Below are 25682 nucleotides of genomic sequence, written 5' to 3' on the forward strand. Positions count from 1 at the left end.
AACATTTATGTTATAACATATATAAATATACTTATAAAGTCCGCAAGTAATAGCCAGAAATTATTTGGAGAGTGATACTTTATCCGCTCGATCGTGACCAAAAGAGAATACTTAGATGGTATAATTAAACATGTTGACTAACTGCGTACTTCGTTTCAAACTAAAGGGAAGAAATAAAAAAAAGCGACTTTTGGGCATTTCACCACAACGCCATCTGCTGAAAAGAAAATTTCTATCGGTACTTGATGACAGAAAACAATATATACTTATATGATATTATACTTATGTTTTATAAAAATATTATGGAAATATATTCTGAGGGCGGGAATTAGAGTTGTACGCACTCTGTCTATGTGCTATTCGAATAAGGGATATAAAAGTATGAATAATACTAAATTTTTGTTAGAAAAATATCTTGATGAAGACCTACAAGATAGTAACTCCTTGTGTGGAGAGGTATTATGATTAAAGCCATGCTTATTTTTGTGTTTCCCATGAAAATTTTCAATACCAATAATATTTTTCCAAAAAGTCATTCCAAATTTTAATCTCAAGATATATAAAAGTAGAAATTTGTTTAATGGTATACTTTCTGTACAAAATAAGATTGCATACAATTTTTCCAAAGGTATTTGATAAAACAAATTGTTAATATTATAAAACTGAATATAAAATATATACGAGTATAAAGCTATAAATACGTAGCATTCAGAATGTAAAAGAGTAATAAATATATTACATAAAACGTTTGTATATATATACCGTGCCCTTCTTTTATAATATATGTATATATATAAGGGATAAGAAGTTACATTGACTACAAATTAGGGATATTTATCATATTATTACAGCTAAATATAATTGATGTCGTAAAAGCCGACTTATATGCCTACTAAGACCAGATTCCATCAACAAATTAATTGATTTCCAAAATCTAAGAAAAACCTTTACTTATGAGTTTTACCACACAAAATGGCCGTTTGAAACGACTGCAAGCGTATAAATTTCGAATTTGTTGATGAAATTAAAGCCAAACTTACAATCTAAAAATATTTTATGAATGTAAGATAAAACTATCGTCGAATTCTCAAAAATACTTAACTGAGTCGTTCTATAACGTGTTAACTATTGTGTCACGTACAGCTTGTAGCGACTAATAGAATCAAACTCAAGGTCTAAAATCATCTTAAAATTGTGTCGACTTTGAGAATTCGACTGCTAATGACACAAAAACATCAAAATAGCTAAGGTTAAAATGTCAATACATTTATAATTATAAGTAATAAGATTAATTAAGTACAGCGTAAATTTTTCTAAAGCTCAGTAAGGACAGAAATAAATGAATAGAGATTATTTCTACCCAAACTGTAACCAGAGTTAGTTTATCCACACCGTGTATACGAGTGTACAAATCAGAATATTTTTCCTAATACTTTGGTAATGAGATGTGGTTCTTATCGACTTTCCTTTCCTACTCCATATTCCATACTCTAATTCAATCTACCTACTTTATTATCAAAATATTACAGTCAATTTCATTTTTTATAAAAAAATAATAAAAAAGTTACTATCATCCATTTTTTTGTATGTTTATGAAATTTTATTTCAAATTATAAGTTTTTTTCTCTAAGTGTCTATATGTATACCAAAATAAATGGAAATTTTGTAAAAAAAATAATTTTGAATATTGACATCAATCTCTTTATATATCTATCCACTAACCATAATATCACTTTCATTTCTTTCACTTTGGATTATCTTTCCTCTTTAAGCGTAAAGATTTACTTCGAGGTTCAGGTGTGATGTGGAGTAACCCTGGTGTACGATCAACGCAAAGGGAATGACCGCGCTCCCGGATGGGGTGGTTGGTGTACAGCATCGAGACATATTGTGTAGAGCTTGATGGGACCTCGCGGTAGCTGGGTGCATCGCTTACTTTGATCATTTCACTGCGCAATTCTGATGTTGAATCTTCGGAACCTGATTCTTCATCATCAGTTTCAATAATTCTGTAATAACGAAACCTATATCTTATTATTGTTAAATGTAAAAATATAAATCATTGAGATAACATATTCGCAGCAAATATAATAGTCAATGGAAGGAACGAATTTGCAAAATTACCTGGCTTCTATTTTGTTTAGCCGCTGCTTAAGTTTGGCTTGCTCTTGACCAACATCAGCTAATAGTCCTTGTAATCGGTTGTTTAGAAGATCGATTGTGGCTTCCAGTTTGCGAACATTTTCTTCCATGCTGAGTTGAGTGGTCTTTGCATTTTCAAAAACAGATTCATCGAGCAAGCCATCCTAAAATTGAAAGATAAAAAATAATAATTTAGCTAATCTCATGATTATACTATTTTAGTAGCCTTTAACTTATAAAATTAGACTTTAAAATAATAAATAATGTATATCAAACCTTGCGCAATAATTGACATCCACGTTTGGTCAGGGTGGCCCTAGCGTCAGGATAATCAGCTAGAGCTTCCCACAGATCTCTTTTAGCCAGGCAGAATAGATCAGAATACCCTAAAGCTCGCACATTAGCTGTTCGCCTGTTCCCAGTTCTGTTGCCAGCAATATCAAGGACGCTCACTTCTCCGAACACTGAGCCGGCCCCTAACGTTGCTAAAACAGTTTGCCCATCATCGGCTACTACTTGAAGCCTTCCGCTCTTCACAATATACATCTCTTTGCCGACATCTCCCTTCCGGCAAATGTAATCTCCGGGACTGAAGACTTGAAGTTTTAGTTTAAGAACCAAAGCCTCCAACAATCCTGGTTCGCAATCTTGAAATATTTGCACTTTGCGCAATGTGTCCAAATGCACGCGTATGGCTATTTCAGCTTTAAGTTTATCAGGCAGTGATGATAGGACATGTTCTTCGTCCAGTGCACCACTTTCAGCCCACGTATAAGCAAACCACCTGATGACTCTGGCTTCCAGCTCACCGCTCACTTTGCGAAACGCCATGTATTGTTTGACTCCATCCATTTTGTTTTGAAATTCAACTCTTGCAACATTCATGTTTGAGATCATGGAGCCGATGTTGCCGACAATTGTCGCGAATATCAAAACACCAGCCAAAAAGTCGAGAACCACAAATATGTATTCAACATCAACTTCTGGTTGGGGCGTTTCTCCGATAGTGGTAAGCGTTAAGGTAGACCAATAGAAGCTATAAATGTATTGATGAGCTAGAGTTTCATTGCGGGATCCTGTTATGTTATAGACCCAATTATCGTTACCGAAACCTATGGCGTAACTAATTGCGAAATATAAGCACGCATTCCAATGGATGAGTACTAATATCGCCATTACGACCTAGAAGGAAACAGAAATTGCTGTTAGAAAAAAAAAATATTTTAGTAATATTATTCGATGTGAAATATAAATTCCAAGGTTATTGTAGTTATTTAACCTTGCAAATCCTGAAAGCATTTGGAAAACTTGTCGCGGTTTCGGTACGATCGAACCACTCCCACATTCGAGGCAGTCGGAACAGTCGATTGAGTCGCACAATAACAGGGCACGGCAAACGGTCCTGGAACAACCAATATTGACGCTCAGTAATAACTAAGGTAAAGAATGTGTTTGGTTTGAATGTTTCTGTGTTGTCCTATTTTATTGGAGTAAGCTTGTAGTACGCACTCGTGTAGCAATATGTCATTAGTTGATAGCGTTTGCATATTGAGTTACGTAGTTTCGGAGCTTAAACGATTTTAGGTGGCGATTTTGCTATCGGATTTTGATTATACTATGACCTTACAACGTTTTCTATGAAATGTAGGGTATTTCATCTGAAGTTAAAGTTATAATCTCACTAATAAGCTGCCCGTTTCTTCGCTCGCATGGTAAAAGGAAATTCCTATGGAAATGAAATGTTACAGCACGGTAAAAAGTAAGTACCTACCCTCACACATAAAATCAGCTCAGTTGCGATAAGAAATTAAGACAAACAATCACACAAACTTTCGCTTTTGTAACATGAGTAAGGATGGAGACTTAAATTGTTATAAGTGACGTATTTATATAATAATCCTTACAGACTGCATTATTCTTATAAAAAAATTGTTAAACATTTTGGTAAGTGTAGTGTTTTTAAGATTCTGTAAGCCACCAAATAATGTTTTCCTTCCTTCAAGGCTGACATTGACTCAATAATTTTAAGTAAGTGCGTTGGCATTATAAAATATGAGTTGTGTAATTGATAATTTACTAACGAAATCGCAGAGTCCAGGTGACCACCAGTAGTATGCAATATCCGTTGGAATTAAGGAAATGAAATCATAGGGCCACCAATCAGATTTCATATAATTGCGGCGTAGCTTCGCAGAGTTTTTAACCATAATTCCTTGTTCCAAATAGCCTGAAAATGTTTTCATTCGTAAAAGAAGCTAGCATCGTCAAAGGTCTTAATGGAATATTGAAAAATGTAATTTTAATTAAAACGCAATAGAAATACATAAGCCGGTCGCTGCAATGTGCTTATTAGAAAAATGAAATGTTCAACATTTCTCAACTGTAAACACTCTATTGGCTTCAAATCTCATTTCGCATCTCGACGAGTAATAATTAATGTAAATACTTTTACAAGGCGGGCGCAAAGCAATAGTTCCGAGCAGTGCAATATTTACGCGGAAAAAGCAACTAGGCAGGGTCGAATGTTTGCCTACACGTTAGCTAAATTTGATGACGCAAGGCGCGCCCTGGCCACGTGTGGGTGCCAAATTGTTGATTTGCGATAGTCAAAGCGACTCTCCACGTTCGCTACGATCCAGCGAAGTAACACCTCAAGTGTGAGATTAGATTTATGTGTAGATAAGTCATCATGCTTTTTAATACAGGTCCAAACAAAATTTTAATAGAATTCAGACATGTAATGGATATTAAAAATACAATTCGCTGTTTTGCAGATTGCGCAGAAGTAATGTACCATTGCATTGCATTGTCTACATAATATGTATTCTTAGTTCCTAATTATTATAGATAGATAGATTTCATAAAAGTTCACTTACCTTCGTGCATGTGGACGACGGTGTCAATAATATAGATAGCGTCACAAAGATAATCAAGAGCAAACCAGGAGGGCGTTTTGTCAAGTTCCCAGAAAACAGCGCGGCCAATAACAAAAACTACGTTGTACAGGATGGCGAGTGACACCACGGCTAACCACTAAATAAAAAATAAAACAAATGGATTAGGTCATTTTTACACACTCAAGTACAAATTTAATTCCATATCAATCAACTATGACATCCATTCAAAAGCATAGCGTTACATCGCTCAGAGCACGCAGAGGGAATGTTAAAGTTGATTTGCAAAGAGATATTACGATAAACGTCAAGCAACTATCGTTGTTGATAAAGAAGGATAGATAAAGCTTAAAGAATTTGTGGGCGACAGTATAAGTGAGACTGAATTTTTATGGCTACAATTGATTAATGTTGTTTATCAGAATCCTAAAATAATTAATTATCAAACAAATATCATTCATAGAATATAATACACATTCAATTTATCTCTCGTGGCACTATGAGTAGTGTTTTGTATTAGAGCTTCCTTTTAGAATTATGATTCTAATAATGTATCTTCTAAATTCATTATACATTAATACATTAAGGATCTTTTGTTTTTCTCGATTCTACTACGCATTAGTGCCGCGAGTAATAAACAATTATAATTCATTATAATTACCAGGTAGCAGGTACGCGCAACTAGTTAGGTATGTACCTATACAAATAACAATCATTAAAAACATTAGAATATTAAAATTGAAACAAGATTGTAAATTACCTGTTAATATCTAACAGAAACCCTATCAAGCATAACTGTTGTGCTCACAAAGATCTGCTAGTAAAACAAGGTTCAATAATTATTAATTAATTAATCAATGAGATAGCAAGAAGGATTACGGATCACTTAAAGTCGACTAGCTGAACTTAGCGACTTGCAAAAAGATTTCTTCATTTCAGCATTTAATTTGAAAGTCTGACAATAGACACTAATATAGAGTTACAACTTGCAAGCCATTTTCTTCCGGATAACGTTTAATGAAATTTTAGCAGGAAATAAGCGATGAATGCAAAAAGCCATTCTATTAGTGTGTTGCAGTATTGTGAATGCTAATAAGAAGCGAAGACCACACTCTTACAGAAAATGTTTGACTGAATTTAATACTAGGTTAGGTCTTTGAACCTTTCCAAACATATATTTAAGTCTTGTATACAATACTGTCCGTATAATATTGACATAACATTCGAGCATATGGACGCCGATGTTAGCCTAAGGTACGGCTGAAACAGCATCAACAGCGAAATTGCACAGCTTTAGCTGATTAGTATGTTATGTGTAATGAGTGCTTCGTACATAAATGTTGCATTGTGAAGCCTCTTACGTTACACCTGGCTCTAAACGTGCTCTCTTTGTGAATTAGTATTTACATGTACAGGCATTATTAAATTTCAGCTTTGAAGCTTTGATTTACGTTCCGTCGAATAGTACTATTGACATTGTTATTCACATTTCTGGTTACCCATTTAAACTGTATATTTACGTTATAGTGAGCAGGGAGGGTAGGGTCAAAGCCCAGCCTCAGTCCGCAAAGCCAGCGAGGGCCATTCTCGTCATCAGATGTCTCATCGTTATCATAGAATTCCTGAGTGGAGAATTTATCCAAGAACCAGTCAGTTGGCTTGGAGTGAGGATGCTTGATCGGAATTCCCAGAGCGCGATAGATGGAGTTCAAGACTCGGCGCCACCAGCTGGTACCGGGCTCCATTTTCTTGCGAATCTGCTGCAAGTAAAATCATTAGTAAAAATGGACAGTTAATTATAATCCCTGAGAAGTGTAGCACATAAATCGTAATAATATTAATAAAAAATTCGCTTTTGAGAGGAAAGGATGTGGTCGGAGGTTTCAATAAAGCCTATAAATCTTGTAGGTTTAATCTTATTATCATAAAGAATTCTAATTATGGTTGGTTTTTAATGAGCGATGGCTTTGTAGAGCGGACCACAAACATTTCTCGCATGAAATCGACTTTGATTCATATCGCCAGTATATTGACGAACATCCTTCAAACTGATGAGTAATGGTCAATGCGTCGCATAGCAGGGATTCGGTAACCAGCAACGATACATGACGATGGGAAATCATAACGTTACAAATGCGTTTGGGCAAGTATTTGTCATAGCGAAAATTGAGTTATGAAGGGTTTTTCAATAGAGACCCTCGAACTTTTAAACAAGATAGCGGCTGTCCTGGAAATGGCTTTGACAAAGCGAAGCTCTAATTTCTCTATGACTCCAATACTCATAGTCGTCCTGCAGATTCTACAATCTATCGTTTAATGAATGCATTTAATATAACATAAATCGGTTTGGATGAAGCAGACCGAATGATGGCGATGCACATCCCGCACACTGAAAAGCCTACATTTTGGTTTGTATTGATCCGGCGGTATAATCGGCCCTTTTTTCTTTGAAAATACTTAAGAAACCGCGCACATATGCAATGATAATAACAAATAATTCATGGCCTAAAATCAGCAACATATTATCCCAACAGGACCGCGATACAACGTCTTGTTAAAAAACCCTGTTTAAGCAGAGGTAAATAATTATTATTCTGTACTTTGACGATCTAAAGTTTCTACTCGATGTTTAATTCAATAAGTAAATGTTTGAGTTTTGAGTTAAAGCTCATACCCTCTTGGGAGTAATATTTATTGCAGCAATCATTTATATCGTAAAAATTTTCGTGAAAACTACTAATAAGCTCTCCTAAAAATTCCGGCAAACGATTCCAGGTGTCCCTATTGAAAACTGCCTCATGCGATATTTGTCCACACTCCACGAATATCACTCAACTAATATTCGTGGAGTGTGGACATCATACCGCAAAATTACAAAAACAGAACAGCTTATATGTCGGTGATCTTCAGCATTCAAATTTATATTAGTAATAATCATTTCATACGGTGTCTGCAGTCGTCTTTAACCCTTAACCGAATCAATATCATTTCCAAAAGTTAATGTCCGAGGAAATGAATAAAATCTCAAAATGTTTACGTTAGAAAAGGCGAGTGAAACTATACATTATAATAACTAGGATATAAGTTAGCATCGCTGGCATAAACACAGAGCGGTCAAGCCGTTTGCAGACGTTTACGATGACAATAACCGTAGCTATTTAATCATCCGGCAATGAAATAACACATGTACCGTATAAGAGCATGTTTCTTATGGGTTTTCGGTAATACGCTATTATTGGCGTCTATATTGCAAGTCTATTCGTTTAAATCGCAATGAAATAAGTATATTATGTTATTCATAATCGTTGTTTGTTTACTACTTGGTATTATAAATTTGTTCGGTCAAAAATATTAACGACCATGAGAATATAAAAATGGAATCTATCCAATAATATCAACTCGACTAATTGTGATTTATAAACTGTATATAGACAATCAAATGTAAAATCAAACGATGCGATAATACGTAAATCTATCCCAATATCATTAAGAGTTAATGTTATTAAATCATTATAGTTTGTGAATTCGCTAGTTTGTGGCGTTGTAGGCGGTGATTTCGGGATCGTACTGTTGTATTTGTGCATGATCGCCGAGTGCTTTATGCAATTGTACCTACATGTACAACGGGCGAAGCCGGGGTAGACAGCTAGTAACGCACTGGACGCACGAACCGCAATTTACGTATGCTTAGAAAAATTATAGTACAATTGATAATTAAAACATTCCAATCATATTTTATATAATATTAACCTTCCGATATTATATGTATTAATTTAAATTATCTACCTATAGGCAAGTAAAATATAAAACTTACTTTCAATATCACATCAAAGATTAATCCCAATCACACGATATTAGTATCCACTGCCCATATTCCAACGCAATTATAATTTATAAATAGCTTCTCGCTTTAAAGGGATAAGGATTATTTTCCTTAATATTTCGTAACAGATTCCTATTGTTACTGTGTAGCATTGGAGACTTCGTGTTATGGTGTCCACGGCGTCATGTACTATGAATATAAATCAGGCACAAAATGACTTGGGTCAGTGAAATTACAAAGCTAACATTGATACCTATACATGTGATTTGCTCGTGATTTGATATCATCTATTCCAATACTCATACAATTATTATTGCGGTGATTGTAGGTTCTATACATCTCGAATAGTTTACAAAATGTAAATTATTTCCTTCAATGTTGGTTTAAATGCTTTTAATTTGTTTATTGTGCAAAAGTGTATAGCGTGTTATCTATTTATTACTGAGTAAGTTTTTAAGTTTTCGATTTTAAATAGTTGTATTTCATAATCACGACAAAGTAATTAATTAACAGAAAGAAATTAGAAAAGGTAGTAAAATGCATTTTACTAATTTATTTATTTCAGCATTGTATTCGTACTATATAACAGTTCGTTCCGGCTCCGCTCGGGTTAACTTGGGAAGAAAAAAATATATTGAAAAACACTCGGACATAACGTGGCTTTGAAACGATATTTTTAAATCGAATATACATGCAGAGATTATCCCCTAAAACGTCACAAACTCCCAAATTCACGAACTTTACCTCTATATAATGTGTGCATATATTTTATATATAAGATAAAGCCCAACAACAAAGCTGCAACGTGAAACGAGAAAAAATATCAGTTTCCAATTCTAAAGGAAAAGGCACGACACGATTTTAATTACTGTTTTCTAGTTGAGACCCATTACTAGTTTCTAAGTAAAATCTCTTTGTAAATAAACGTATTTCTTCTATTAACGATGTTTTATACTAATGGGCCGCCTTTTGTTGTTTGTAAACAATCGAATAGCTGAAATAAACAGTCTCTGATGGAAAAAATTTCCTCTGTAATTGGTGCTTTGAAATTACTTCCAATAATTAGTTAAACATAAATCGTTTTAAGGGTTTCTAGTTTCCTATAGAAAATGTTAGAAGGCATCGCCTTTGGCCAATAAGTCTTCCTTTGAGTGCAATGTTATTGTTAGAATAATTCTAGAATATTCCATAGTGAGAACCGATTTCTTTACTATTATTCCGTTATCATTCCAATTATTTCTATTCATGCTTTCTTGATAAGTTCAATGGTGGAAAAACAGTTGCAATTTACAAGTAGTTATTATATCTTTCTCTTTATGTCTGTAATAAAAGTCTATGTATATCTTCTCTGCTTTTGTGAGAGGCAATCATGTTACCGTCGAGTATTATAAAATTTAGCGATGTAACAAGTTTAGTTATATTAATAGCAGTGACCTATGGGGTACAAAGGAAATTTAATTAACGATTTCCATTGCTATTTTCGGATATAAGCCTGCAGTGAATAGAGACAAAATATCTACGGTAATTTAACAGAATACTTATAACGATAATGTATAGTTTCCGAAACTAACAAACACGCTTTTATGATAGATTTACTTTAGAATTAACGAAATTGTTTCACATGTTCATATACAGTGTAGAAAAGTTATTGTCGTGATGATCCTAGTCACGATTAGAAGGAAAAAAAAAAATACACAGGCGAACACAGAACCTTCTATGTTTCGATTTTTTTTTCTAAAAAAAACGGGGTTTAAACTAATGAATTTATTGTCTTTGATGAGTGTAAAACATAAACTTAATCTGTTAAAGTGGGTTAAAATCGAGTCCATACGAGTCGGTTACATACAAACATAGAGGTGAAGCTAATAAAAGCGTGTTAATAAGCGCGGTAGGTAGTGCCATTTTATATTGGACGACACGAACCTATTTCCTACTAAATAACCAACGAGCGAGTTATATTCGTAAATCGACATGCTCACACCGTGCCTACACTCTAGTGTAGTGACAACTCGATATTACTCAATAATATATGTCTCTCACAGCTCAAATAGTATTTATCAATTTAAATAATTTATGTATTGCAATAATATTAGATTTATACAAAACATTAAAATTTGTGCGCGGCCACCCCTTTTGTGTCCCGAGCTACTAACAATTTGGATTATGTAGTTCGGGCACTTTTCTCCCGATTCGCGCCTTCGTCCCATCGCATGTTTAAGATGTCTAAATGTCTGCGTTCAACGACTATAAAGGTTATATGACTGATTACATAAGGGGTAAAATAATTTTCCACAAGTACTCTACAATAATGTTTATAAATGCGTAGAGTCTTATTTTATATCCATTTATTTTAAATGGATAAATAGATCGGCTTTATGAATTTAATAATCCTGTGGAATGTACTAAGATCCCGAGCAACAGCATCATACGCTATATTTTTCATTTTTTATCTCGGTACATCTCGGGCGTAGACAGGGTGAGTCTTCAATAAAACTGCATAATATTAGATATTGTCTTTGGCCTTGACTTTATCAAGCATCAGTTTCGATAGCCTGAGGCTTATAATATCACATTACAATGTAAATTGAATTTCTTTCGTTAAAAACTTCATATTTTAATATTTATATCTCCCTTCTTTCGAGATTTATCATTTACCAGGGTAGTCTTCCACAATTTATTATCAGTGTGTGTCTAATAAATGAGTAATAAAAATTCATACACACACAATAATGACATTAGAACAGTGCATGGATGGTTTTATTAGTTATGACAAAGTATTTAACGATTGGGAATACGTTTAATGTTTAAAAAGTGTCTCATTAGTCAGTGACAACGAAGCGTATATGAGTGCTAATTAACAAATGTAAACAATTCACGTGTAAAATTGAGTTGCTTTTAAAAATTATTCAGCGTACAGCGATGTACATTTTTCAAGTTCACCGCTTTCAGCAATTCTGATGATCGATAAAATTTTTAATTTATATGGAAGTCAATCAAAATATGAAACAATCATTACAGTAACATGAGGTATTGTAATGGGTATTGGATGGGATGTGTATGCGAATAGTCTAATTTTTACGTTTAAACAAACAACTCTAAAATACAAGAATCACGTGCGCTATCTAAATCTTTATAAGGATCTAACCAAATGTGATGTTTTATATAATGCCCGGGATGTGTTCCTTGGGATGGAATGCTAATTCAATATGGTAAAATATTACCAAACGCCTACAGGAACCCATCGAACACAAATATATACACTCGGATGAAAACCCAACGAGTTTCGAAGTTTAAAAATATGTTATGACACAATAAAATAAAAAAAACATACGATTCGAATTGCGAACGTCGTTTCCATCGGTTTTGGGAACGTCAGGAAAAAAATTAAAACGCAACTGTGGATGTACAGACAGAAAATAAGGAATAGAAGACATGCGATTCGCATTCGACGGAATTTGATAGAGCTGAAAAGAAACTCCGCTTTTCGAGGACGCTTAAAAACATTACTCAAGGAAAGTAGCTAATGAAGCGATTGCAGATATTTAATAGCTACTGGATGTTCAAAGATGAAAGGGAGCGATAAAATCGGTATTGTTCAAATGCATACTTCCGGTTTCACGTTGAAACTAGTTCCGATTGCTGTGTTTGTATAACTTATATAAAATTGTATCGACAATCGTGTTTTGCTGTTAACAAGGACTTATTTTATATTAAACTACATATAAAAGTAGTGATCATGTAGGAATAAATTGATTCTTTTTGTTAAAAAAAAGTCTTAGTTAATTCGTCTGTACTCGGGTATATGCCGTATGAGGTCCATATTAATTATGCCAACACTTAATAATATCCATTAAACAAGAAGTGATCTCTATTTGATATATAATTATCTAGGTATTCCTTTACATTATATGCCGCAACGTACATTAAATACAAAAGCATGTTAGAATCAACGAATATTTACATTGCATTATAGCTTAAAAATTTTTATTAATTAAAAATACTTAATTTTTTATTGAAAATGAAGAAGCTACCAAAATTACAAATCGTGTAGGCGCAAATACCATCAATCACGCACGTAAAAAAGACAAACATTATATTTCGGCAAACACTGTTAAAAATATTTAGTTCGATGTGGGAATGCTCATTAAAAAAAAAAATTGTTGTCATGTATTCAAAATTCAAAATGTTCATCGCATTATTGATAATATTTCTTATATTATTGATTAGTAGGTACATTATTCGGTAAACACTTTACAAACTTTTTCTTGAAAATAGATCGTAATGCATGCTCTCGAAGACCGATGAATCGCTAACACGAACAAGTCATTTGTTGTGTCATTAAATGGCACAATAATTAACTTCTCGCCTGGCGGAGGGTAGCAAGGAACTTATAGCCATATTGATTCTACGAACGCATTTGGCCGTCGCAAATTTGATTATGATTAATTACTTGGGATTAACAGGCAACACCACAACTCGCGCTACAAATGTATTATATTTTCGTTTTTGGCGCGTGTCATGTGAAATAAGGCTCTCTTTGTTCAATGGATAGTTATACAATGAAAACTACACAAAAATATTTCCGCGATCTAATAAGTATCACATAGAATATATCACGTATTGGAGAAGTGTGGTATTATCGCCGAGGTTAAATAGTTAAAATTTATATTTGATACGTCTTTTATATTTGACATTTAAGATGAACGAAATTGATAATTTATGGACTTGTTTAAGTCAAGTAATAAACGAAACTTACCCCTTCCGTACCGCTACCTAGACGAATTTTATGAATTGTAAAAACAGGGCTCATATTCCAACCGCAGACGAAAACGCAACGTTTTATTTCACTGTCTCTATTTCATTTACCGTCCACATGTACACCGCATACGAGTCCTCAAAAGAAATGAAGTCATTAAGACTCGTCGACAAATAGTACAGATCTGTATCAAAGTAATTGTTAGAAGGCTGGGTCACGATACCGCTCCGCCACGAACTTCAATTAAAGGAATTTAGTTAACACAAGTAATAGCTCGCACGAGGCTGATGAGACTCAATTAATTAAGAGATCGATATCACGGAATACGCTCTGGGAGTACACAAGTCCAGGGCTTCGCCCGCCTCCACGGTTGGAAAGAGAATGATCGTCAAGACAAAAATATATGTGGAGCCGATTCGCGTTCAAGGCAGCCTTCGAAACAATAGCCCATGAACGTTACCGACTTCCCTGTGTCACGTATACGATGCCTTGGCTTCCGTTGTAAACTGTGATTGCTCTGCGGTTGTAATAAGCCTTATTGCCCCTTTTAAACCAATGCATTAGAGTGATCAAGATGTAACAACTTATGATAGTTTACTGGAACGTTTATTCGTTTACTTTACAAACTCTATATTGTATACCTTTTAGGAATTTTAATAAAGACTTTAGTGTCGTAACGAAACGTAAATTTAAATAAGAAATTCGAGAACTTATGACTAATTGATGCACTCATTGGGTCATAAATTTGAATCTTGAAGGCAGGCAACATCTTCACAAGGACTCTTGTATAGGCCCATGTTCGTTGGGTACCGAGCGACCGACCAGTTCATCTGTTCAGTTTCATACAAACTTTGTCCTAACTAAAACTCTGTCGTAACCGGAAATTTAAATCCAAGTTTCTTAAATAGCTGAACTTGCAGTGATACGGTACGCTAGTATTTTGTCTCTTACTAATTAACCCTTGCTATCCGTCTAACCGTAAAACTTATCTAGAATTCTTGGTCCAACTGCACCGCGAAATCCGTTGATATTATATAAGATACGTATTTTGATGCTTCGAGACATTATCATAGTACTGAGTACAGACTGCTACATAGTAATTGAAGATCTGTATTTATTTTTAGGCTAATTTAATAATGTTTTATAGTTTTAAATCTGAATAAATAAATTAAAATCAAAAGTGCTAACCACAATTAATCCATTTCGATAATAACAAATTATTTATTTAAAATAAATTATCTGTTAAAGAGTAATCAACGTAGACCATACCATTATTTTCAAAATTAACATATGTAAATTTTAATTGTTGGCTGTTAATTGCGAAATATTATAAATTGATATTAAAATGTAGTATTTTAAATTTCATACGTATATAGTTACAATTATATTATTTTATAACTACTCAGATTGAACATTTCATGTACGTTACGAGAAGACAGAGACTCCTGAAACACAGTGAAAGCTATAATGGGAATTTTATATGATGAAAAATTTGTTCAATAAACGATTTTTTTATTGATATCCCCTATATACATCAAACGCTCGCATGTATTCAATTTTCGCACACCTGTAAAAAATAAACTCAAGTCAAGTGATATAAGGAATTCGGTCCTCGATGCTGATGGGGACAAAAACACTCTTACTTACCTCTTTAGTCTTCAAACCGTTCTTCACTTTCTGCTTGTCTTGTTAAAATAAAACATACTCCCCCTTGTAAAATTGACGCCCACTCGTTGCAAAACATAAATTATATACTACAAAAATACAGTAAATAATACACAAAAACGTCTCCAACTTTCATTTCAATATCTGCTAGCTAAAAAATGAATAGGGTTGCATCTAAACAGCTACATTTCTTCTCTTCATCTACGCTCCTTTAATTAATAAATACAGAACTATTTGTAAGTTGTATCTAGCACTTGCTGTAAATTATGTTATAGTTATATCTTACAAGAAATTTAATTGTCTTTTTTATGTTTTTATTTTTGACTATAGAACTATTTGCATCCAATATTGGCTTCCGCGCGCCATAAGGGACAACTTATCACTTCAAGGAGGGCTATCACCTTGAGTTTTGTAAGTTTGCACACTCTCCATGATATCCTTTTGTAACACAACGGTTTCCTTTGAAATGAAAGTAAATCGAACAAAGTAAATAATATGCATTTAATATACTCGTGTGCTTGTAGTTAATATAAAATCCTGATGCTTGTAATATTTTGCATCTATTCTATTGAATTGTGTTTCCCAAAGAGGATTGATCCATCATATTCTGTTTGCAACTTCAAAGCGCAATCTTCCAAAGAAACAAATATATTATACCAGTGTTATACAAATTGTAAGTAAGTATAATGGACGCAAAATAGTTTTCAATGTGGAGAAATGTTAAAGAAGTCTTAAAAAGTTTGTCCTTAAGTTTCGTTTCTTCGAACTGAAGCTCGCTATGAAACTGCCGCGAAATTGGAGTACGTTTTTTAACACGTTACTTACCTTCAGCGTCGGATATTCGCCTTCTTCGAGGCGCACATCGGCATGGGGCCTAGTGATGCGCAAGGGGCTGGACGGCAGGCTCAGCGACTTCTTAGTAGCGTATTTGGAAGGCTTCTTCTCCTTCATCCGAGGCCCAGTAGAGGACGGACCCGGGTATGGTCCGGTGTACCTGCCAGACGAACTCGGAAGCATAAACACTTTGCCTTCTCGATATCTAAACAAGCACAATAAGAGAAGAAAAACTAATTAAAAGCATGCCTGTTTACGCATTCCCATTCGCTCCCATGCTCCAACTCGCGTCCAATTGCTATGGAAAATAAAAGTAACTATGAATACTACAATTTAAATTATAGGAAGAACACAACGAGTAACAGTTTCTCTACTAAAATACAGAAAGAAAATAAAGTACGTCGTAATCTTATAGAATCAAAGGTCTACAATATGCAAACAATCTGCAGAAGTTGCAAAACATTAGTTGCGTTAAAGCTTTATGCGATATACATTTGAGTTACAGTTACAAGTCTACTCAAATAAAGCAGAAATCATAAATGAAAAAATCAGCTTTACACTAAAAGTTAGGATCAAAGGTTTCCAACAGCGTGCATACAATAAACACGAGATGCACGAAATCGTAGTTTTTGTTGCGACTAAAAGAACTTGTGTATTGAGCCATTATGAATGTTTCTTTTTCACATTCAGTTCCAATAATGTCAATGTGACCACTGAATCATTTATTAATTAAATAAATAATTGTTACAGGAACATCTATTCCTGGCTGCGCTACCCATTCAAAGGAATTATAACCATCCAGCCAAATAAATCCACGAATAATTAATTTAAATTGCAATTTGGAAATTATTTTACAGTTCTTTGAAATGCTTTTCAACGTGGGCTGAGTTACTCCTGCATAAAATCTATAAATAAATGTACTGAAATATTGATTGGTGACATACCGAAATATCTGCGTATCATTGACGATGTCATCGGTCGAGCGACCGCGACGCTGGTCCGGCAGATGGGGGTCTCCGCGTGTAGCGGCCACTATGTAGGCCCACATGTTCTTCAGGGCTTTATGCCCAGTATCAATCGGACTAGAAAAAAAAAAAAAAATATTAAAGTCATAATTAAATGGCAACATGCCGTCCCAAGAGTAAACCTTACTAATATAATGCGTGAGTGGTTAATAGACAAGATCATCATTGGAATAATCTAGTAAAATACATCGAATAGGTTTAAGTCTGCTCTCGGGGGATAAAAATTATGATTAAAATACGGCAGACTGTAAGATATTTATTCCGTTGGGATTTTAAACCAATGTATTTTTCTTTGAAGGAATATCTTGTCAATGCAAATAAATGAGAAAAGTTATTATATATCTACTGAAATTATTGAAGTAAAATCATGATTAATCTATCCACTTCTCATTACGAGAAGGAAAAATGGGTTAACAGTATTTTCAAAATAAGCGTCTACTTATCATCATATTGAAATAAGGAATATAAGATGTTGTAATTGATTAATAATGTTATGGCATAAAAGGAGCAGAAGCCCTTAATGTTTCCAATCAATTTAATTTCTTTATTTGTGTTCGAGCTTAATAAAATTGATGTAAGGGAAGGAAGGCTTGAGGTAGGAAGCCATAAATGTTATAACGTCTGTATGATTTAATTTAAAACGAATTGACTAAGAAGCGGAGGCATACAGAAATGCATTTACTAGAAACGTCATTCGTGTGTCTTCGGAGCCACCAGATTGAATTGGGAAATAGAAAATGCTTACCGGAATCGCCCGGAAAATTGGAAATAGCTTTCCTTGGCGTTACATTTTTCAAAGTTAAATTGACTGTAGGTAGGGCGCGGGGTCTCTTGGCGAGTGAAGTGGGACACATTTCTACATGTTCTCTTTGGTATAGGTCTCACACGCTGACCATCGCTTTGTAGATTACAAAACTAGGAATTATATACGAAACCCCCCCCACATGATCGACGCAGTTGGCATGGAAAGAGACCTTTTAAATAAATGGAATCCTTCGTGTCTTATAACATATGTAAACTTTATGTCGGAAAAGGCACAAAATAAAATGTAAATTTTCCATGCTAAATACTTTTTATATATATGAATTATATATAAAAAGTAAATTTTATATATGAATTCATTTATAATCTGTGAAAAACATTAATCACTTAGTTAGTGTATTGTGAGTAATTAGATATAAGATCTAACTTTTGCATTTTAATAGACAAGTTTGATTCAGATTTTAGATCTCAGTTTTTTATATAATGTATTAATAATAATTATTATGCATGTAAAAAATTGTGGTCAAACGCAAGATACGTAAAATCAATAAAAACAACTATAACGCAGTTAAGTGAAACCTTTTATAACATAAAATGCACTTAATTTGACTTTGGTTAAAGTCCATTTCCAAATAATTTCATGTAATGGAAAATGGTTAAACATCAGTTCGTGTTGATAGGTGCCATGAAAACCAATATGTGTGGGCTTGAAATGAAAGCTTTAAAAGCGGCTCTATTTAACAAATTTATTCCATGTTTTCACTATTGACGTACCATGCCATTAACACTATACAAGTAAATACGTTTTGTTCATTGGTGCCAGAAGCTTCGAAGTTTATTCGCGACGTAATATACTGACTCGTTTGTTCGAAGTGAGGATGGATATTAATTGTTAGTTTTTACTTGTATTGTTTGTCACTTGAAGGAAATTGAAGAAAAGAAATAATTCTATCTTGCCGCGTCCTTTATCGTCCGTAGTATTTATATTATTGGAGTGATATGTACATTTCCAATATATGAACCAAGAGTACACTGAGAGGTACTAAATAATTAATATATAAATGGACGAAGTAACTTTAAATTTAATTTCATTGGAATAAATCTTTTAACATTTGATTTTAATAACAGGGCCGGTTAAAACCATGCTAGGAATCTAAAACAATACAATTCGATAAAGTAAAACTTTTAGTTCAATACTATTTAATGTTGTAGGTGCTTGTTCTTTATGTATCTTTGATATTAATTAATAATTTAAATGTCAATTTTATTTGAATCCATAAAATCAATGTTTCCAATTAACAAAATGAAAGTCCGCCAAGACGTACGACAACATGTGTGCGCTACATACCTCGAATAAAACAATAAAAGTAGTTATCTAAAAGGAAAACAAATGGAAAGTATGCACGAATGTACTCGCTTTGTACACAAGATGGACGTCGTTCTATGGCCAGTGAACAAGATGACAAGAGTGCTCTGCTTACCTCTTAGGTAATAAAATAGCTTGCATTCGAGTTGCGGCTTACTGGTAAAGGACTCTGTTAATAAATTGAACTGTTTCAAGGAATCGAAACCCTATTGTCATATTCCATTTGTTTGATATCTAACGGAAGGTACACGAAGATGTCGCCATATATTAGATTAGATATTCATAGTGAATATAACAAAATTTAGACGAAAGTAATTACCCTCAAAAACCTGTTTTTACCATTATGGTGAAATGATGATGTTAATTGGTTGATGAAAGCAAAACAATTTTTTATCACGTGGATTTCATAGTCTTCTTAGCAATTTAAGCAATATTAATCACTTTGACTAGGTCACTGGTAAAAGCCCACCCGATATCACTGCATTATTTTTTTTTATTTAAAAACATACATCAGCATAACATACCTACAATTTAACAAATATGTATATACCCAGGCATGTCAAACTCAAAACTATTAAAATTGAGAAGTGTGAGAGAACTTACAAAAAATGTATACGTTTTTTCTTTCAAATATATAAAGCGTACCGCAGTGCCTATATATCCTATGGGGGTGTAGGACAGATAACAACTTCGCTACTATACTGGTACTTCCATACCTGACCAATGACGTCACAATTATATTGGACGAAGGTCAAGGCGACGTGCTAGGGACATAATTTCATAAATCTGCTACAAAAATTAGATCACAAGTCGAACACACGTGACGTACATTAATATTCCACTCTCGTCTACTTGAAATTGTGAGGGCTTTGTAAGGACTGTCGTATTGATTATCGCGTAAACAGTCGTTTTAGTGAGCTGCATTTTATGGGAGTGTCACTATTCAATGGCACTATTAAAGACGTACGGCAAAATGGTTGTAATTGTGGCATTATTTTGCGTTCAATTTGTTTGTTGTGTGACAATTGATATTTCTAATACCCTTGTTAATTAGGATATGAGAATTCCGGAGGTCAATGGTAAATTTGAACTTGTCATAATTAAGTCAAAGTATCTTACGACAGAATTCTTCTTTGTAAATTGCACGTGTCTGTAAAAGTGATGCAAGCTCTAATTCTAAGTACCATGTGACTATTGTCGATTAAACTTAAATGTGTTGCTTTCACATAACATTTGCAAGGAACAAGGAATAGAATGACATTTATTACATTCTCTCTTTACATGCTTTGATCTACTTCTTATAATAAATTCACGTTGGGAGTAAACATTCTTGGAAACTAGTAGGTATATACTATATAGTATAATTCCTCGTTATTTGTGAGGGATCAAGTGAGCGCGTAAGGCAATCCTGTCAAAGGTGTCAACAAGCTTACCACAGTATTCATAATCGCACTATGACGTCGCAGACGCATGGTGTCGGTTTGAATTAAGCGACCCCTTTCCCCACTGAAGCAAGCCATTTTGTTTGTTATTATTTATTGTATTCCTGTTTATACGTAGGAAACATATTATAAGTATTTGGAACGATATTTCTCAATCAATTTGTCCATTGCGCGTTTTCGTTGAAGCAATTGTAAACGTTTTTATTATTTTTACAATAATAGCGGAGGTTTATGAGAAAATGAAAAACTCTTTTACAGTTGTTTGTTAAAGAGCCTCTGAACTATAAGCAAAAACATTGTAACATGTTTTTTCCTTCTTTATCATCCCAGGTGAAAAGCACAGATTCAATCTAAGTAAACAGCTGCATCTAAAGAATAAACACAATGTAACACGAACCACCATGATCCACAAACAAACAATTGCTGATGGGTAAACGATTTGTGTGCTGAATATACCATACTACATAATACCTATCTGTATTTGTCGCGATATTTATTATGTAGATTAATTCACCCTATCATTTCTTCACCAAAATTTATTTCAATCAGATCGCGATAAAAATCTTTTATATTTTCAGTTACCTTCCTTTCCTAATCTTGTAGTGCTCGTTGTGTAAAAGTCAAATATAAATATCTTTCGTTTCACTACTGCATTCTGAATAAGTGTATAAATTGTTCCCTTCCAAGAGGGTTATAGAGAATAGTAATGAGTCGTAAAACAAGAGCATGCATATTGTTCGTTCATTCGTTAAGTTCGCAACAAGTTAATGGTCACATCAGTCAGTCACTCGTAAGTTGTATTGGAGAAAAAAACCTACATTTATATCTGTTTCTCATTTCAAGAAACGCAATATAAGATATCGCTTGCACATAAATTATTTATCATTATTGTGAATTTCATATTCATCACCACTTATCTATTTATCATGAACTTTGGATCCAAATTAAATTCGCCTAAAACATTATTTCAGTTTGACAATTATATTTTCTCGTCCCCGACCCTCTTACCATTGATCTACCGAGACATAAATTGGACTCAGGTAATCTTAGAAACATTCAGTCCCTCTGGTGCTATCAAAGACTGTCGAGGAAATATCAATGGAATATAAAATAATAGGTTTACGACTTGCCCAGGCGAGACTGAACACACATGTACGTCAATTCCTCACAAATGTGCATAGAAATATGCATAATTCTAAACAATAATAGTGTGTGGGATAGCTTACGACAATACCGCATTGAAGAGCTTGCATGCGGTTCCTTGAAAATCACAGTGAATCTTACAAGTCGCATACTAATTTGCAGGTGAAATTGTCTGAAATTGTAAGCCGAATAGACAATATCATGATTACGAGCACGTACCTATGTATAGATAGTACATGTAGAAGACTAGTTTCATGCACATTGTTATGCCTACGCTGGAATAGTAATTTTAACTTATTGTTGCCGAACGAATCACCAATTGATGACAGGACACAGTGACGATAAATAACTTCGTGGAAGAGCTCCAAAGCAAAGAAACATTATTATATATTATAATAGCGTTCATATTATTCATTATTTAAAAACCAAATAACTTTCTCGACAGATTGATTTCTGACATTGAACTTGTAATGAGTGAGTAAAATTAAAATTCAACTCACTAATTTAATTTTATAAAATTTTGCATTGTCACTTTATACATTGATGCCATATAATGTATGTGTTTATTAATAAAAAACATGTTTCGTTACAATTGCCGTATTTGTATAAATATACTAATGTTTCTATAATTCGTGAAATAAATTTCACTAACGCAATTATGCATAATTATCTTTCCATCACCCCGAGTTATATGGACTGAATTAACAATAAGGTTTCAAACTAATCCTTAAATGAATTCAAATAGCACGCACACAAACATGCATTTGGCTGTTGTAAATAAATAGATTTGAATTGAAATTCTATATTTCCCCTATAACAAAATACCAATAAATGAATATTTATATTAAGCTTTTCGTGTCGGTATAAAGCTAATTTAATTGTGCAGGAATGCGTCAAAGGGAATTATTTTGTGAAATGCATTTTATACGCGGGCTCCAACGAAATTACGCGCGCTTAATAATCTTTCATATATTTTTAATTATCTTCAATTACATGTTAATCATAGATACCATTCATTTAGCATCTTTACATAAGCTGTGAAATTGAAATCTTCCAATAAATTTTCCGTACATATCTACTGAAAGAAGCGTGCCGAGACATTCAACAAGTTGCATTCAATAGTCTATAAGTAAAGCTCTTGGCAAGGTCTTTATAGATATTAAATATTATTGCTTTTTATTTCTTTCAAACTCAATTTCAACATTCAAATTCGAAATACTTATTTATTAACATAAGTTATTTTATAGATCAATAAATTTGTCATACATTATCATATGTATTTATTATATTTTATGTCATACAAATAATACGTGCTTTCGTATGATTGTTGAACTAAACTTTCAAAATTAATTGCTTTGAACAGATCGAGAGTTGTTCAGGGTCTGTCATACTGGAATCAGTTCCAGGTAATTCGATAAAAGAAAGTTGTTCAAGTACTCCGCTTAAATTACGGCACCAAGAAGAGAGTTAATATCATGACACGTGCGAACTCCAATACAATTATTTAGAGAAACTATTTGTGAATGTTCTGGAAACCTATCGCATTCAACAAGCTGTCGCGTCGCTGACATAACGAGATGGTGAGTAGCCCTTATACTGCAATCGTTAATTAATACAAGCTTGAGTTTCTAACGCGAGTTATTTGATTAATTAATACTTAACGAGCATCTGAATCGCTTGATGTAATATGTATTTGTTTTCAAATCGCAATTTACATAATGCATCTGGATTTTATATGAAATAACATATGCAAATTATAGTAATAACCGTAATAACTAATTAAGCTTCACATTTGAGGTGTTCGGTTTTGTTATATACACAAAAAATTACTGCGTGGTAAAATTTATCGAGGCAAATTCAGTAAACAATCACACGTGTGATTCAACACGTTGCGTTGACCACAACTTTGGCTCGCGTGTTATTCCATGATTGGGCTTTAATAAAAATAAATCAATAGAGTCTACATTGATTTTTTTATTTACTATGCAGGTGCTTAAGTTTTCGCCACAAATTTTAGAAATAAAAGCCATAGCCACCGACATTCATCACGAGATGAAGTTTGGCTTACCATTTGGGGTAATATATAGTTTTTAGTTATTTATTGCTTGAAACTTGGTATTTTCCTGTGAGTTCCATCGTTGTGCTTTCCGTGGTTACATATAGGTTATGCTTAGTTGAGCCTGTTGATGTCACCATATATTACAATTAAAAATCAAATATTTTCCCAATCGCTAATACAGCAATGGATTTTACGAACTAAACCGATAGTTAGAAACGCAAATCCCAAAGTGACTGGGCTTTGGACAGAAAAACGTTTTAAAAGAGTTTCACTCACGGATCACTCTCGATCTAGTCATACCATGGTAATACAATTACTTGCCAGCGTCATTGGTGGAGCGTGTATTACGTATTTGACCAGGGGCGGCGTAATCAATTTTTCCTGCTGAATTTTACAAAATGGTTACTTTTTTAGAGGGTTTCTTCAGTGCCATAACATTGATAGACAGAAATATTGCGCGGCACTTTCAAACATTTTTTCATTTAACTAGCACCGTTTTGGGAGTGCTTTTATTTCATATAGTCATTTTGTGAAATGGTGGCAATATACGTAAATCAAGAATATCTTCGTCATATTCACATAGTGAAATTCGAGTTGATTTTGTATGTAGTGGTTTATGTAGAAGATATCAAGTAACCCCGTCAACGAGAATTAATTAAAATATTTTTTTTTTCATAAATTACAAGTCCTGGTGAACCAAAGGCTCGATAAGATTTGTACAAATTCTTTACCTACATCTACAACATAATTATACGGACACAATTTATGGTATTTATAAGGATTCTCTTTAATTTTAGGGGGAAGTGAGCCAGTCGCTAGGTTTTTAAAGTTTACATATTATTTTATATAATAATTTCGAATCAAACAATGGTTAGATTTAGAAAAGGTAAGCATTTAAGACACATTTCAAATAAATAGGAAACGGAAAATTATTTAAAACCCGTAACTGTTTTGTATAAACATTTTATTGAATGTCACAATTTCGGTTCGTCTGAGAATTGTGTTATTAAATTAACATTTCATTTGAATCAATATTTGCAAGCAACGCATGATACTTATATAGAGTTTACCTGAAAAACGGAACTGAAAAATAAACCGAATAGCAAACTGCAGTTGAGGCGAGCAATTTAGTATTTGAACGGGTGTCATCATCAGGCTCGTTCACAAAGTTAGTTTATTTTTCTCATGTGTACGATAAAATATGAATTCTTATTGAAACGTTTATTACAACATACACTCAATTTAAACATTTCATTGCTAAAACGTCTATATTCTGTGACTTTCATAAGATAACTATGTATCTGAATATATATAACTCAAAGTGACTGACTGACATAGTGTCTATTAACTTGCAGCCCAAACCACAGGAAGGGCTGAAATTTCGTCGTACGTAACGTCGTAGGCCTCCGCTAAGAAAGGATGTTGATAAACTCTACCCCCAAAGCGACAAAATAGGGGATGAAAGTTTATGCCATGAAAATTTATCAAGACCGCGCGGGTGAACCTGCGGGTAATAGCCTAATATTGTATAAAGCATCTTTCCGGTTTTTCCTGAATTTTACGTAACATAATATGAAATATTCAAATGTATTCACTGTTTTTAAAAACACACACCAGCCTATTCTCTTCGTTCAATAGAAAAAACGATACCAAGTTGAAAGTGAATACAACTTTATTTTTAGCCGTTGCCGCGCTCATAGTTCAATAAGGAATCCATCCGAAACATTCTAGCCATCCACATGATTGGAAACATTTAAATTTTACTATATAT

General features: G+C 33.6%; 1 protein-coding gene across 1 annotated transcript; it reads right to left on the minus strand.

Moving 5' to 3' along the window:
* Window positions 1-1691: 1691 nt before the first annotated feature.
* On the minus strand, window positions 1692-16245 carry LOC119835643 (cyclic nucleotide-gated cation channel subunit A). The gene is made up of 8 exons (XM_038360594.1): window positions 16106-16245; window positions 6557-6796; window positions 5019-5175; window positions 4224-4369; window positions 3422-3544; window positions 2419-3324; window positions 2125-2306; window positions 1692-2009 (listed from the first exon to the last, which is right to left on the minus strand). Exons 1-8 carry the CDS (start codon window positions 16229-16231, stop codon window positions 1745-1747), a joined length of 2145 nt encoding a protein of 714 aa, XP_038216522.1. The 5' UTR covers window positions 16232-16245; the 3' UTR covers window positions 1692-1744.
* Between the last annotated feature and the right edge of the window lie 9437 nt (window positions 16246-25682).

The sequence above is a fragment of the Zerene cesonia genome, chromosome Z, assembly GCF_012273895.1.
Source record: "Zerene cesonia ecotype Mississippi chromosome Z, Zerene_cesonia_1.1, whole genome shotgun sequence".
NCBI lineage: Eukaryota > Metazoa > Arthropoda > Insecta > Lepidoptera > Pieridae > Zerene > Zerene cesonia.